Below are 12,550 nucleotides of genomic sequence, written 5' to 3'. Positions count from 1 at the left end.
TTTCCAGGTAAGATGCAGTGAAGCAGATTTCTCCTATCCTGCTGCTGCTGTCTCTGTTCCATATCATGGAGCCAAAATCCCTGGTAGTGCTCTTGGGTAGCTTCTGCAGCAAGAAACTGCAAGGTTTCTTAGGAACCAAACAGGTGGAACTGTGTAAGAAGTAAGAAAGGAATTGCAGCATTAAATTGAAAACTGTATTTTAGAAAACTTCTAGTGTGCTAGGACTCACTAATTATTGTTAGGTTTTAACTTGAAGGTGCCTGGCAGACATGAGCATTTCACCCAAATTCCAGCACATGTATAGCAAATTAAAGGCAAGGCTGCATATAGAAGCCTGAATGCCACATCAGAACAGGATAATTCTGACATGGGGAGTGAAAGATGTGAACATAAACATCTCGTACGTGTTTTGCAAAGTGCATGGCAGGCACAGGAGGAATGAGAAGGTGTGTCTGCCCACACATTGCTGTGTGCCAGTGTCCTGTGGAGTCCTTAGCCAGTGGCAGTTTGTGGAAGAGGCAATTTGCATTTCTTCCACATTACAATGGGACTGTTGAACCTGCCTCAAGTCTGGAAGGTTCGAGGGCAGCTGAAAGCCCTGAGTCACCTTGATATGTGAGCTCTGAGATGGGCTGACAGACTAACTGCTGGCTCTGTCAACCTGCCCCTACACAGGGGAGTAACTGGGTGAGGAGAGATGGTGACAAGGCACCACCTGAATGGTGCTCAAGGCTGGGCAATGGCCTTTTGCTGTACATTAGTTACATTTCTTGGGAGCTACCTCTGTCCATTCAGCACTGAGAGCTTGTCTGCCTGCCCTGTGCAGCCATGCTGTTAGTGCACTGTGTGCCACCTGGGCCTCTTTGGACTCTGCAGGTGGTGTTCCCCAAATGCTCCTTTTTTGTGCATATTGGTCTCCAGAACTGAAGACTTAGTTTAGGCCCAAGTCCTATGAAGCCTAAGTGCGATACACGCCCAAACGTTGTCCTCTATGGCCCATACTGTCCTTCCTTCAAACTCTGGTCCAAGTGTGAAAACCTTTGCTCAGTCTCTTTCAGGGTAATTCAGCATGCAGACTCTTCACAGACTTTGAATTACAGGCCTGACAACTCAACTATTTTGGGATCTACCAAATGCCCAGTTCCCATACCTGTCCCTCATGGCTAAATTCCAAGTATCACCTGTAAAAATGCAGAAACTAAATGCATATACTTACAAGATTCAGAAGTACCTACCTGCCTCCTCCAGTTCAGTGGGAAAGCAGCTCATGTCACCTGAGAAGGACACAGAAGTAAGGGCAGTAGTGGGCCAGGAGCCTGCCAGAATGCAATTGCAAATTGCAGTGACCATTTGTCAGCATGTATTGGCCTACAGAAATTTCTGGAACTGTAATAAACCCTCAGACTTTACTGTTAATCTGCCTCAGAGCAATATGGGGTAAATCTCCAAATCAGTGGAACAGTTAAGTGCCAAGATGTCCTTCCAGGCATCTCTGTATGCTGCCAAAACAGCCTGCCAGGCAGTGGAGCCAGTGTTGTGATCAGATGGTGCCATCATACCAAAATACGTCCTGGTGCATTTACCTGGAGCATTCCTGTCCTTGGGCAGCCCTTGCTTAGTGCAGGCAGACAAGATTCTTCAATTACTGCCAAAATCCAAGGCTTTGTCCACACTTGAATACTCTTTTCCCCCCAGATTTCTCTGCAGTCCCCAAATGGAAGACAGCATTACCAAAAGGTTATGTCCTGCCTCAGTCACCCCTGCACTTCACTCTGCCTCTGCATCCCAAAAGTCATTGTGACAAGATGATGCAGGGATGTTCTGGAGTTGCTCTCCTTTTTTGTCTTCTTTTTTGCCTACTCCTTTTGCAGTTTCTAAAAATGGTGGGCACTGAGAAACAGATGTCCAGGTCTGTCAGGTAGTCTCTGCAGTTCTTCACTGTCTGCTCCTGTGTAAGACTTGCATCAGGAGCTAGAGTTACTTTTGTGACAGATTTTGTTTTGATTTTGGTATTTTCTGCCCAGTTGAATAAGTGCTACTTAAGGGATCTTAATATGGCTGTGAGTAAGAGTTCTTCCCTCTTGGCAAATTGTTTATTGTTGTGCAGATAATTTTTTTTACCTGATACTAGTTGCATCAACTAAAGGAGTTTGGGGACAGGGGGAAGAGTTTGATGCTGAATCTCTGTATACCATATTTGTACAGATTGGAGCCCATTCCTGGTTCTTACTTGAATGGTTACAGCTTCCTGTTTGCAAGAATTATGTATTTACCAGACAGATCACACACCTCGATTGCCAGGCCCTAACTTTAAATTTGCAAAGAAGTAAGACTTTGCGGTCTTCTTTGAAAAACTTAATAGAATTGGCTAAGAAAGAAAGAGTGAAGTAATATTTATAGTAAAAACTGTTACTCCTCCCTAGCTGGTTTGATCTGTCGCTTGAACTCGGGGCATACCCCTTTCAGGCTTGGGTAGCGTTGCCAAGATCTCTTTTCACATGTTTATGCAGCACATGCACAAGGTTCAGTCATACTTTATTCTGATTCCATAAAAGCATAATGCTGCATTTGACCACCCTGTGCTGTAGTCATTATGTCAGCTCTATCCTGGAACACATCGCTCCACGGCACGTCACTGCTCCTGAATCATCAAGAGTGGCATAAATGTGGACAAGCAGTCAAAGATAAAATTTCTCCTCTGTGATAAATGAAATTGTTTGAACTGTAGTTCATACATATTCCATGACATCCTCTGGCTCATACTCCAGCAGAGACCTAAACAATTTGGATTATTAAATGCCATTGTAGCTGTACTTGTACACCTTTTGTGCCTTTATTGCACCAAGTAATAAAGACATCCAGATCACACAAACCTTGTCCTACGTGACACAGCTTTTGGAAGCACTGTCATCTGGGGTTGTAGGGAGTGGGGTCACTCACTCACCAAGGAGGGAAGCTGTGTGAGCAGCCCATCTGCAAGAATTGCAAAGGTGTCTGTCTTCTTCCTGATGTCCAGTGTTACAGAGATGCTCATATGCCTGAAAGCAAAGTTCCATTTCATGTCTTATCCTGGGCACTTGGATTTGAAAACATCAAGTTTACTTTACCAAACTGGCATTTCAAGTTTTCAAGTCACAAGTGAAATTCTCTTGTGCATCATAAATCTCAGTGTCTTTTATGGTCCTTTCTCAGAACTTCTATGATTTGGGGGTTTTACACTGTCACCGTTCTGATTTGAAATATCTACAGATCACAAATTGAGATGTGAGGGGACTGTAAAATTGATGGTAAGTCTGCCTGTGTGAGATGAATGAACAGCACAGGACACATGGGAAATAAAGACATCAAATTGGGAATATTTTTTTCCCTTGGGGAGAATCTTAGGTACCAGAGAAATTAGCTCTGACATCATTGTTTCCTTCAGGGACCCTGATAAGTGTCTTTTCTCAATATATATGCTCACTGGGTACCCAGTAAACAAAACAGCTAGTATATTTGTGTTTCATAAGTTAATAAAACTTTCACGGAAGAAATTTAAAGCCACAAGGATTGTTATAATGGATCCAGATTTACTCCCTTGAAAATTGTTGGAAACCTCTTGCTTACTTTAACAGGAGACAGGTTATTTCCATATTAAGCAATCAAGTACTCTTTTAATCAAGGTGTCTTAAAATGATAATTACTCAATCTAAATTATTTGTCAGCAACACATAATTTTTGTTGATATTATAATACTGCTTATTAGCACCATTAACAACTGAGCTATTTTGCTCTCTTCAGTGCAGTTCAAACAACAAAGTCCACTGGAATTTTGAATAAATTAGTAGTTTTGGAGCAGGTTCTGCCTACACTCCTGGTGATTGGTGATAGACTCTGAAGGTATAGCAAAAGTAATTAAACTGTTGGAGCTGTGGGTCACTGTGAGGCTTTACAAGGTTCATCGAGTGCTGTGTAAGCTGTATACTCTAGTACCCCATGGCTTGTAAACCTCTGCAGACACAGATGTTTAGTGTGTGTTCATGAATCTTGTGTCTTCCAGCGTTTATTCAGGACACCAGTCTATTTTGATTCCTCCCTCAGAACTGGAGACCAATCCTGCTCTGTGGCTTCTTGCCGTGAGTCAGTACAAAGTGAGAGACACTTTTTGTTCCTATTCAGTCATGGAGCTTTGTACTAAGGGACTTGGTTCACAAACAGAGTCGCTGAAGGTGAGTAATTCTGCTGTCCTGGACACCCTGTCACCTGCATGGTGGTGTCTGGGAGCCTCTGCCATGAACAGCTCTGCTAAATACCTGCTGTGAGAAGAAAATAATCAGAGGGCACAGGCAGCTCCACAGAACCCACGTTATTCCTTACCAAAGGCTACATGTGGATATCAGTCATTCTTTTTCAGATCATCAGGCTATTAAACATCAAGGAAAGGCTGTTATTTACCTAAGCTTTCTGATCTGTGTTGCAACCTGTGTTAATAGGCAAGTGTTGGAAAACTGAGGTGTAAACATCCAAGAGGCCCAAGGACTATTGTACTGTATAGCATGTTTTATGAAAGCCCTGATTGTATGAAGTACTACTTTGGGTTTGACCCTTGTAGTTAAATAGCCACATGCTTAACATTATTGTGTTATTTTAATTAGACTGTCCTCACTGTATGGAGAGGAGGGCATATCTTCCTTTTCTTCCCCAGCATTAAAAGCCTGGTAGCCAGTCAAATTTCTGAAATCATCTGGAATTTCCAGTGTGCTACTGAAATAAATTAGATCTTGAGATACTGATAGTTATGATGTCTCCAGCCTTTACCATCCTCGCTTAATAATTTCCTAATCAGTTTTTTCAAAGCTAGATGTTGCTTCCTGTTTGCTGCTATTCACTGTCATCTGAATTAATTTTGGGAAATAGCATTCCCTCCCTTTAGAATTATCATGCCCATCATTTCCTATGTGCTAATGTTGAGATGACAAGCAAGTATGTGTGCTCTTCTACAGCTATTAGATTGTCGTCTGGCCATCCGGCCTCCGGGAAAGAGGGAGATTCTGCTGGTACCTTAGCCTCTATTCTGTTATTCCTCATGAATCACAATACCTGCATAAGTACTACTGTTTTGCATTAAATCTGCCTGTTTGTGGCCTTGGTTACATTTTAATTTCTTTTTAGGCAAGGGGACTGGACCTTTCTCGTGTACGGACATGTGTAGTAGTGGCTGAAGAACGACCACGGATAGCTCTTACTCAGTCATTTTCAAAGTTGTTCAAAGACCTTGGTCTCCATCCACGGGCTGTCAGCACATCACTTGGCTGTAGAGTTAACCTGGCAATATGTTTGCAGGTAAGGTTTTTCACCCCTTAAGCTCAAAGTTGTTTTAAGAAAATGGTTTTCAGTAAGAAGCATCCATTGTGTTTCCTTTGTCTGCTTGGTTGTAGACATGTTAAGAAGATGCACGTGGTACTTAATGTTCTTGCATACACAGGCAGTTAATTTCTGTTACTTTGTCAACTATTCATCCCTCTCACGTTGCAATCATAGCATTTATTCTGCCCATGAACAGAGTAATTCTGAAAAGCACCTTATAGTGACACAATGCATACTCTGTACTCCTAGAACAGTATGGAGACATGTCATGTAAACTCTGGTTTCCAAGTGTGTACTTTAGTGTGTTACAGAATGGATTCCTTCTGTTTATAAAATACTTCCAACTAGATGGATATTTTCTGTAAACAGTTTATTGCTTACAAAGGAAAACTATTTTGCTACCTCTCTTCCTTTTGTTTTTATTCACTGATCAGAAGAAAGTTCCCTGGGATAATGTCAGATTTAACTTGCATTCTCCAGGAATCTTTATTGAGTCATGATATTAAGGACTGATGGAGCACTGTAGCTATCTGGTATGAATTTCTGAATACCCTCTAGTTTTTCACCCAGTGATAACTACGCCAAGCAAATAGTTTTAGGCTGATCTAGAGTATATTATTTTATCTTTCAGGACTTTGGATAATGAAAGTTAACTTGCCTTTTTTTGAAAGTGTTGAATTTTTAATTAATTTTGCCTTATTTCTAGTTTCAATTTATCTGCCATTAGATTCAGCCATATTTAATTTTATTGCATTTTTTGAATCTGGAGTAAGAGTCTCATTTCTGTCATGCATCTAATCACATCTTAGTCTTTGACAAATAGATAAAGAATCTTAAGACATACTTTCCTTATCTGTGTCTCATTTTTATGCCTCCTGATCTCTTTCTGTCCTTCCAAATCTTGTTTCAGAGTTGCACATATTATTCCTGTAATAATAACTATCTTCTGCATTGGTAGCTGCTTTGGCTGGAAAGTTCCATATCCATTTGGTCACCTGCCATGTCTCTAACCTCTTCAAGTCATGGTCTCCCCAGCAGATCTTGCCTGTACTCTGTATGGTACATCCCACGTTTCTAATCTGGCAGTTACCTCTCATTTTCATTAAGGATTTCTCATGTGTGTAACATGCATAATTGCTTCAGCCTGGAAGTCAGAACAGATCTTTTGAGCGACACTGCAAATAAGACATCTGCTGTTCTTTCCCAGATTGTAAATATAAATATTTGTCCTTTGATTAAAAAAAAAATCTGACAACTACAGGGTATGGATTCAGCACAGACCAGTATGTCTGCGTGCTGGGACTGCCTGAGCCTCTTGCTGTGTTCAGTGTCACTAAAGAATCTTGGCTAAAAGGGACCATGCAGTTCAGGCTGTTACCAGGAGACACACACAGGAGGTGTGCCACACCTTCAGCACCCCTCACCTTCTCTCTGGCTGCAGCAGAGTATCCCTACAGCCCAGTGTGTCTTCAATTATTTTCAAGCATATGACAGGGCAAAGCTGAGCAGGGTTAAAAGTCGTTCTGTGGCCTGGAGGTAGAGTTGTTTAGTTTGCCATTCTGTAATTGCCACCAGAAATAGTCTCCAGGTATACAAAGGTTTTAGAGAGGAGGGGAAGGAGGCAAGTGATGACACACCTTCGTGGCCAGCATATCAGGATGTGGCCTGTCAGCTCTCCCCTGCTGCTGTGGTGGAGCCACTTCTGAAAGACAGCGCAACGTGTCTGGCTCCTGGTCCATGGAGGGACTGGACATGAAGAATGCTGCGGATTGCAAGGACAAATTAGCTGCAGAAGGTTGCTTTCCACTAATGCAGATCTCCATTTCAGGCTTGCAGCAAACTCTGAACTACTCCTGGTGGCTGTTTTCATTTATAAGCCATTAGTTCAGGACAAATAATAAACCAAGGGAATGGCCCTAAGCAGCAGTAAGCCAGGTTCATTGCTAAAGTATGGCTCATTGGAAGTAATATTGCACTCAGTCTGTCTGGGATGGAGTTAATGTTTTTCATAGCAGCCCATATGGAGCTGTATCTTGGATTTGTGACTGAAACAGTGTTGATAACACACCAGTGGCTTAGCTATTGCTGAACAGTGCTGCACAGCATCAAGGCTTTCCCCATTTCTCACTCTGCCCTCAGCAAGTAGGCTGGGGGAGAAAGAAGTTGAGAGGGCACAGAGCCAGGAAAGCTGTCCCGTCAGCAAGTAGGCTGGGGGAGAAAGAAGGTGAGAGGGGACACAGCCAGGAAAGCTGTCCCTTGCTGACCTGTGATATCTCGTGCCACATAATGTCATGCTTAGCATTAAAGTAAAAGGGGGTTGGTCTTCCAAAGTAGCCATTGCTCAGAGACTGGCTGGGCATTGTTCTGCTCATGGGAGGTGCTTTTGGACCACTTGGATTTTTGTCTTTCCTTCACTCATTATACTATCTTCATCTTTACTTATGGGGTTTCTCACTTTTTCTCTTCCTATGCCTCTTTGGCCCACTGGGAGCTGGGTGGGTACTGAGCTGCTGACTGGGTCAATCCACTACAAACATGCAGGAAAGCTGACTACACTCAGAAACTGGAAGTCCTAATCAGCATGGAGTTAGGCAGAATTTTGGCTTGACTATGCCTTTTGATTGTGTTAGCTCCTTAGCCAAAGTTTGCTTCCTATATGGTTCTTTACAGAAATTCTTGAAAAAAAGAGTTATTGAACCAAACTGTAAAAGTGAGTAAATCTCTGAAGGAGTATTATTAATGATAGTGACCATGAATTTAAGAACAGCACAGAATGAGAGCCTGGAGTGAGATGTTAAACAGCCTGGCTGATCATACAGCTTAGTGTCAGACTTCATTGAGTTCTACTAAGATGTGGCATTTCAGTCCATAGGACAAATTGAGAGTCAACCACTGTCTACAGAGTGGTGTGGCTGAAATGAAGAAATGCCATTTCAAGACAGACTGTATTTAGTAACATTACCCTCCCAAATGGAATGTTTTTTGAAGCATTTGAGCCAAGGGTAGTTTGGCAAGTTTTAAAGGTATTTGAAAAAGTACTAAAGATTTTACTTACAAGCATCACCACAAAACATGTCATTTTGGTGGAGAATATAAAGATAGAGAATTGCGTCCTTTGAAGCATCTGGCACTAGACACTGCCAAGGACTGGATACTGAATTAGACTGAATGCTCTTTCCAAACTGTCTGGAAGTTTATGGCTAGTGATATTCCAGAATAGCTTGTTTGCTCAGATGAAGAACAGAATGAATTTTAATCCTTGATCAGCAATGTTCCCGAAATTAGCATTGTCTCCAATATGTTCCAGAAATGGGTTATGATTTCTGGATTCTTCACACTGCATAAAAGTACTTCTAAAGATGTTTGAGTCAATAGCATCTGCCTTGGCTTTTTTTTTCCAAGTTGTGTCATCCATGAGATCAGCATGTAGGTCCTGGAACATCATATTCCACAGAGAGAACTGTGATCTAGCCTATTCTGCAGTCTTTCTAAAACATGCATCTACTAATCATATTTTAATATTCAGCTACTGACCCTTACAAGTACAAAGCCTAGCCAGTTTTCTTCTCTATGATCTACCTCTAACATAACTTTGATATTATCTTTGATACCTTCTTCATTTCCAATGCAAGACTCAAGTGTTTCAAGGGAAAGGTATCCTGTTATCTTTGATACCTTCTTCATTTCCAATTCAAGACTCAAGTACTTCAAGGGAAAGGTATCCTGTTTTTTCCAAAGAGCTTTTTATGTTCCTCTTTCCAAACAGAGGAGGAGGAGGATGTGTATGTGTATGTATGTGTGAGTGTCTCTATGTATGTGCATAAAAACTTCGTAGCAGAATTTAGCATTTTATTAAAGATTACTCTACAAAGGAATTCATTGTGATAATCCCTTTGGTGCGAAAGAGTCTTAGTCTACCAAATTTATCTTAATTTCCGGATTGAGATCACTGACAGACTAATGCATTGTCATTTGTATTCATTTCCTCTCAAATTTAGAGCAAATTTAGTGTGTTTCTTTTGATATAGTCATTTTGGACTAGATTTTTAGAGATGTGCTTTTGAAAATAGATAATTCCCTCCATCTTCAGGCACTTAAATACCATTGATATCTGACCTTTCATGGCTGTATAGTCACAGATAATGGTCCAGGGATTTATGAGATGAAAAGATTGCATCCAGCATATTTTAATTCTCATTAACTAGCATCTTAGCATTCTCAAGAGAGAGAGAAAAATAGATATGAAAAGTAGCCTGTTTCTTGCAACAGCACAGATGGTTCTCTAGGATTTTAACTAATTTCCATTTAAACACTTGAAATAAATATTTTCATTTTATTCAATCTGCCACTCAATTTCAGTTGAGGGAAAACTTCTAGGCGTTGTTCACTTTCCTTAGTTGACCCTAAAAATGTACTAGCAAGTCTGTCCAAGCTAGAGCAGGAGAGCAGGATTCATCTTGCATCTTTCATTTCTCCTCTAACTGAGACTGCAAAGTTAAGTGAGTTACCCCAAATCCATCTCTTCATTTCTCCTCTAACTGAGACTGCAAGGTTAAGTGAGTTATCCCAAATCCATCTATAGTCAGTAAAAACACAGAAATACTTCAAAAGACAGTTTCATTCAGCTTATCTCAGGTATCCATCTTGGACATCATCACCATCAGGAGATGCTTCCTACCTTACACTGGATACTTTCTTCTTTGATGGGTGAAGTTACCTGAAATGTGCCCTCCCCTCACTATCTAGCAAAAGAATCTTGGTTAGTCAATTTAGGGCTTAAAGTTAATTTTGCAGTTTTATTCAGTGATAGATCACTTTTTGAGGATCTTCCATATTAAAAGCAATAAAGAGCAGGTCTGCAAAGAGTGCAGCAGGAGACCATGCACTTTGTCAGAGGTGTGACTCACACTTAGCAATGTACTATAGATCTGGGTGAGCTCCCTCAGATTCTGTATCTTCCCACCTTTACTGTGAGTCACAGCTCCAGGTGCTGTGCTTGCGTATGTGAGATTCTCAAGTGTACACCAAAAATTCCTTTTCTGAGCATCACTGGAGCAGAAGTAGACTAAGAGTAAACATTGAGGCCACATCCTTAGATAGCAAAACAAACCCCAAAACAACAGTTATTTTTAAATTCTTAGGACTTCTTATTGCCTAGTTCCTGTTTTTTAGCTCTGGGGGAGGAGAGTAGGCAGGAGCACGCAGCTTGGTCTTTGACTTCAGTGGAAATTAGGCATGGACTGAGTCCTGGCACGGGGTCATCCCTACAGCTGACTTGTTGGGATAGTCTTTCAAGCAGTTTTGTCCTGCAATATTTTCCCCAAGGATAAAAGCCTGGCATGTTGCAGGGGTTTGCATAGACCAGAGATGGTTCACCAGCAGCAACCTATGCATGGACAGATTTGTTTAACCAAGGATAAAAGCCTGGCATGTTGCAGAGGTTTGCATGGACCAGAGATGGTTCACCAGCAGCAGCCCATGCATGGGCAGATTTGTTTAGTCCAAGAGGTGTATCTTATGATAAACCTGTTTTCAGAGAGAAAATATGTTTGTTCCATTTTGCTTCCTTGAACACTACCTAGCATGTCCTGAGTAAATATCAGATACACCAGAAGTTGTGTTGTTTTTCTCTTGTTACCAGCATTACAGATGATCTCTGTCTCACAAAATAAATGTTCACAGACAAATTGAGTCAGTCACTCTGGTCTTGGCTAAGACTCTTCTTCTTTGGAAACACTTTCAGAGTATCCCAGCTGCAGCTGGCAGCAGAAGGACATTGCTGGGACTTCAACTGCTGTTTCTCAAGTCATTCCATAGTTAAAAGCCACATGAGACTCTGGTGCTCTCCAAGTCCTTTCTGGACCTGCCATATAGTCACAGGCAATGAATTATATATCATTGCTGGATTTCAGCAATTCTCCTCCTTTCTTGCAGTTACACTGCAGTGTTCAACCTGGATTATTAGTAATACTATTTTGGGGCATCAGTGTAATAAGCAGATTAGTCCTATTTTTTTAAATGCTTCATCTTCCTTTGCAGCCAAAATAAACCTGTTTTAAGATGCTGCTGTGGCAGCTTCCTACAGTCTTCAACTCTGCTGGCACTCAGAAGTTTGATGAGAGGGATGTGGGATGCCAATGCTTTCAGAGCTGTTTGTTTTCACAAGTTGTAGGGCAAGTCCTTCTGCACCCATCTGGTGTTAGATGCTTCCCATGATAGTAATGGCTTAGGACTAGTCACCACTGACTCTTTTTCATCTCTTTGCTGCATTATCAGTTGTGGTGGAGAACTGATGGGGTTTTATCAGCTTTCCATTTTGCTGTTCTGTATACGTATTGCACTGTTTATCACAGCAAATAGATGAAGAATGAATAATTCTAGGGTATGAAGTTATTGCATTTATTTATGGTCTTCTAGTAGTTAGATTGTGCACGAAGCCTTGATCTTATTTCATTTCAGGATCCGTTAATCTGTATGCAAGAAGGTATAAGTATCTTTCTCTGTTGTTTACTAATTTTATTTTTTTTTCCAAAAAGAGAGCTTACTTTTGATTTCCAGAGGACATCGCTTACAAACTTCTGTTTATAGTGAAATGGCAGACCTGGAACTCTGTCTCAATGGATGTGCATTAAAATAGCAGGGTCATAGTGTTTAATGACTGCCAAAAAAAAACAAAACAAAAAAAATTAGTTTGCTAGACACGTTTTCCACTAACAACATTGTCTGTAGTGTCCTAAAACCATTTAAGTCTGTTTGTCCAAGGTTAGCAGTCTACAGCTGTCTCTTCTGTTGCTCTACTAAAATGTTGACACCTCATTTTTTACTTTTTTTAACCTTTAATGGTATAATGGTTAATTTGTAAAATTCCTGTATTTGACATTGTTTTTCTTTTTATTTTACTCCCTGCTTTTTGCATTCTCCTCTTTTTTTTTCCTCCCACCCTTCATTCCCATTTTTTATTATTATTTTCGTCTTGTGTTACCTTCTTTTTGCTCTACTAAAATGTTGACACCTCATTTTTTACTTTTTTTAACCTTTAATGGTATAATGGTTAATTTGTAAAATTCCTGTATTTGACATTGTTTTTCTTTTTATTTTACTCCCTGCTTTTTGCATTCTCCTCTTTTTTTTTCCTCCCACCCTTCATTCCCATTTTTTATTATTATTTTCGTCTTGTGTTACCTTCTTTCCTTCCTTATCCCTG

At 40.7% G+C, this 12,550-nt stretch overlaps 1 protein-coding gene across 1 annotated transcript in view; it reads left to right on the top strand.

The window, feature by feature from the left end:
• The window catches only part of LOC103802826 (disco-interacting protein 2 homolog C-like), a gene marked incomplete at its 5' end in the record, with an annotated part of 50,210 nt that overhangs the window by 10,026 nt on the left and 27,634 nt on the right, over positions 1 to 12,550 (top strand). Inside the window, 2 exons of the mRNA XM_009075356.1 lie at positions 4,040 to 4,208; positions 5,152 to 5,322. Coding sequence (XP_009073604.1) covers positions 4,040 to 4,208; positions 5,152 to 5,322 — 340 coding nt within the window. The remainder of the gene's footprint in view (positions 1 to 4,039; positions 4,209 to 5,151; positions 5,323 to 12,550) is intronic.

The sequence above is a fragment of the Acanthisitta chloris genome, unplaced genomic scaffold (genome assembly GCF_000695815.1).
Source record: "Acanthisitta chloris isolate BGI_N310 unplaced genomic scaffold, ASM69581v1 scaffold15485, whole genome shotgun sequence".
Lineage (NCBI taxonomy): Eukaryota > Metazoa > Chordata > Aves > Passeriformes > Acanthisittidae > Acanthisitta > Acanthisitta chloris.
The sequence above is the reverse complement of the archived record's forward strand: the minus strand, read 5'-3'. Positions and strand labels throughout refer to the sequence as shown.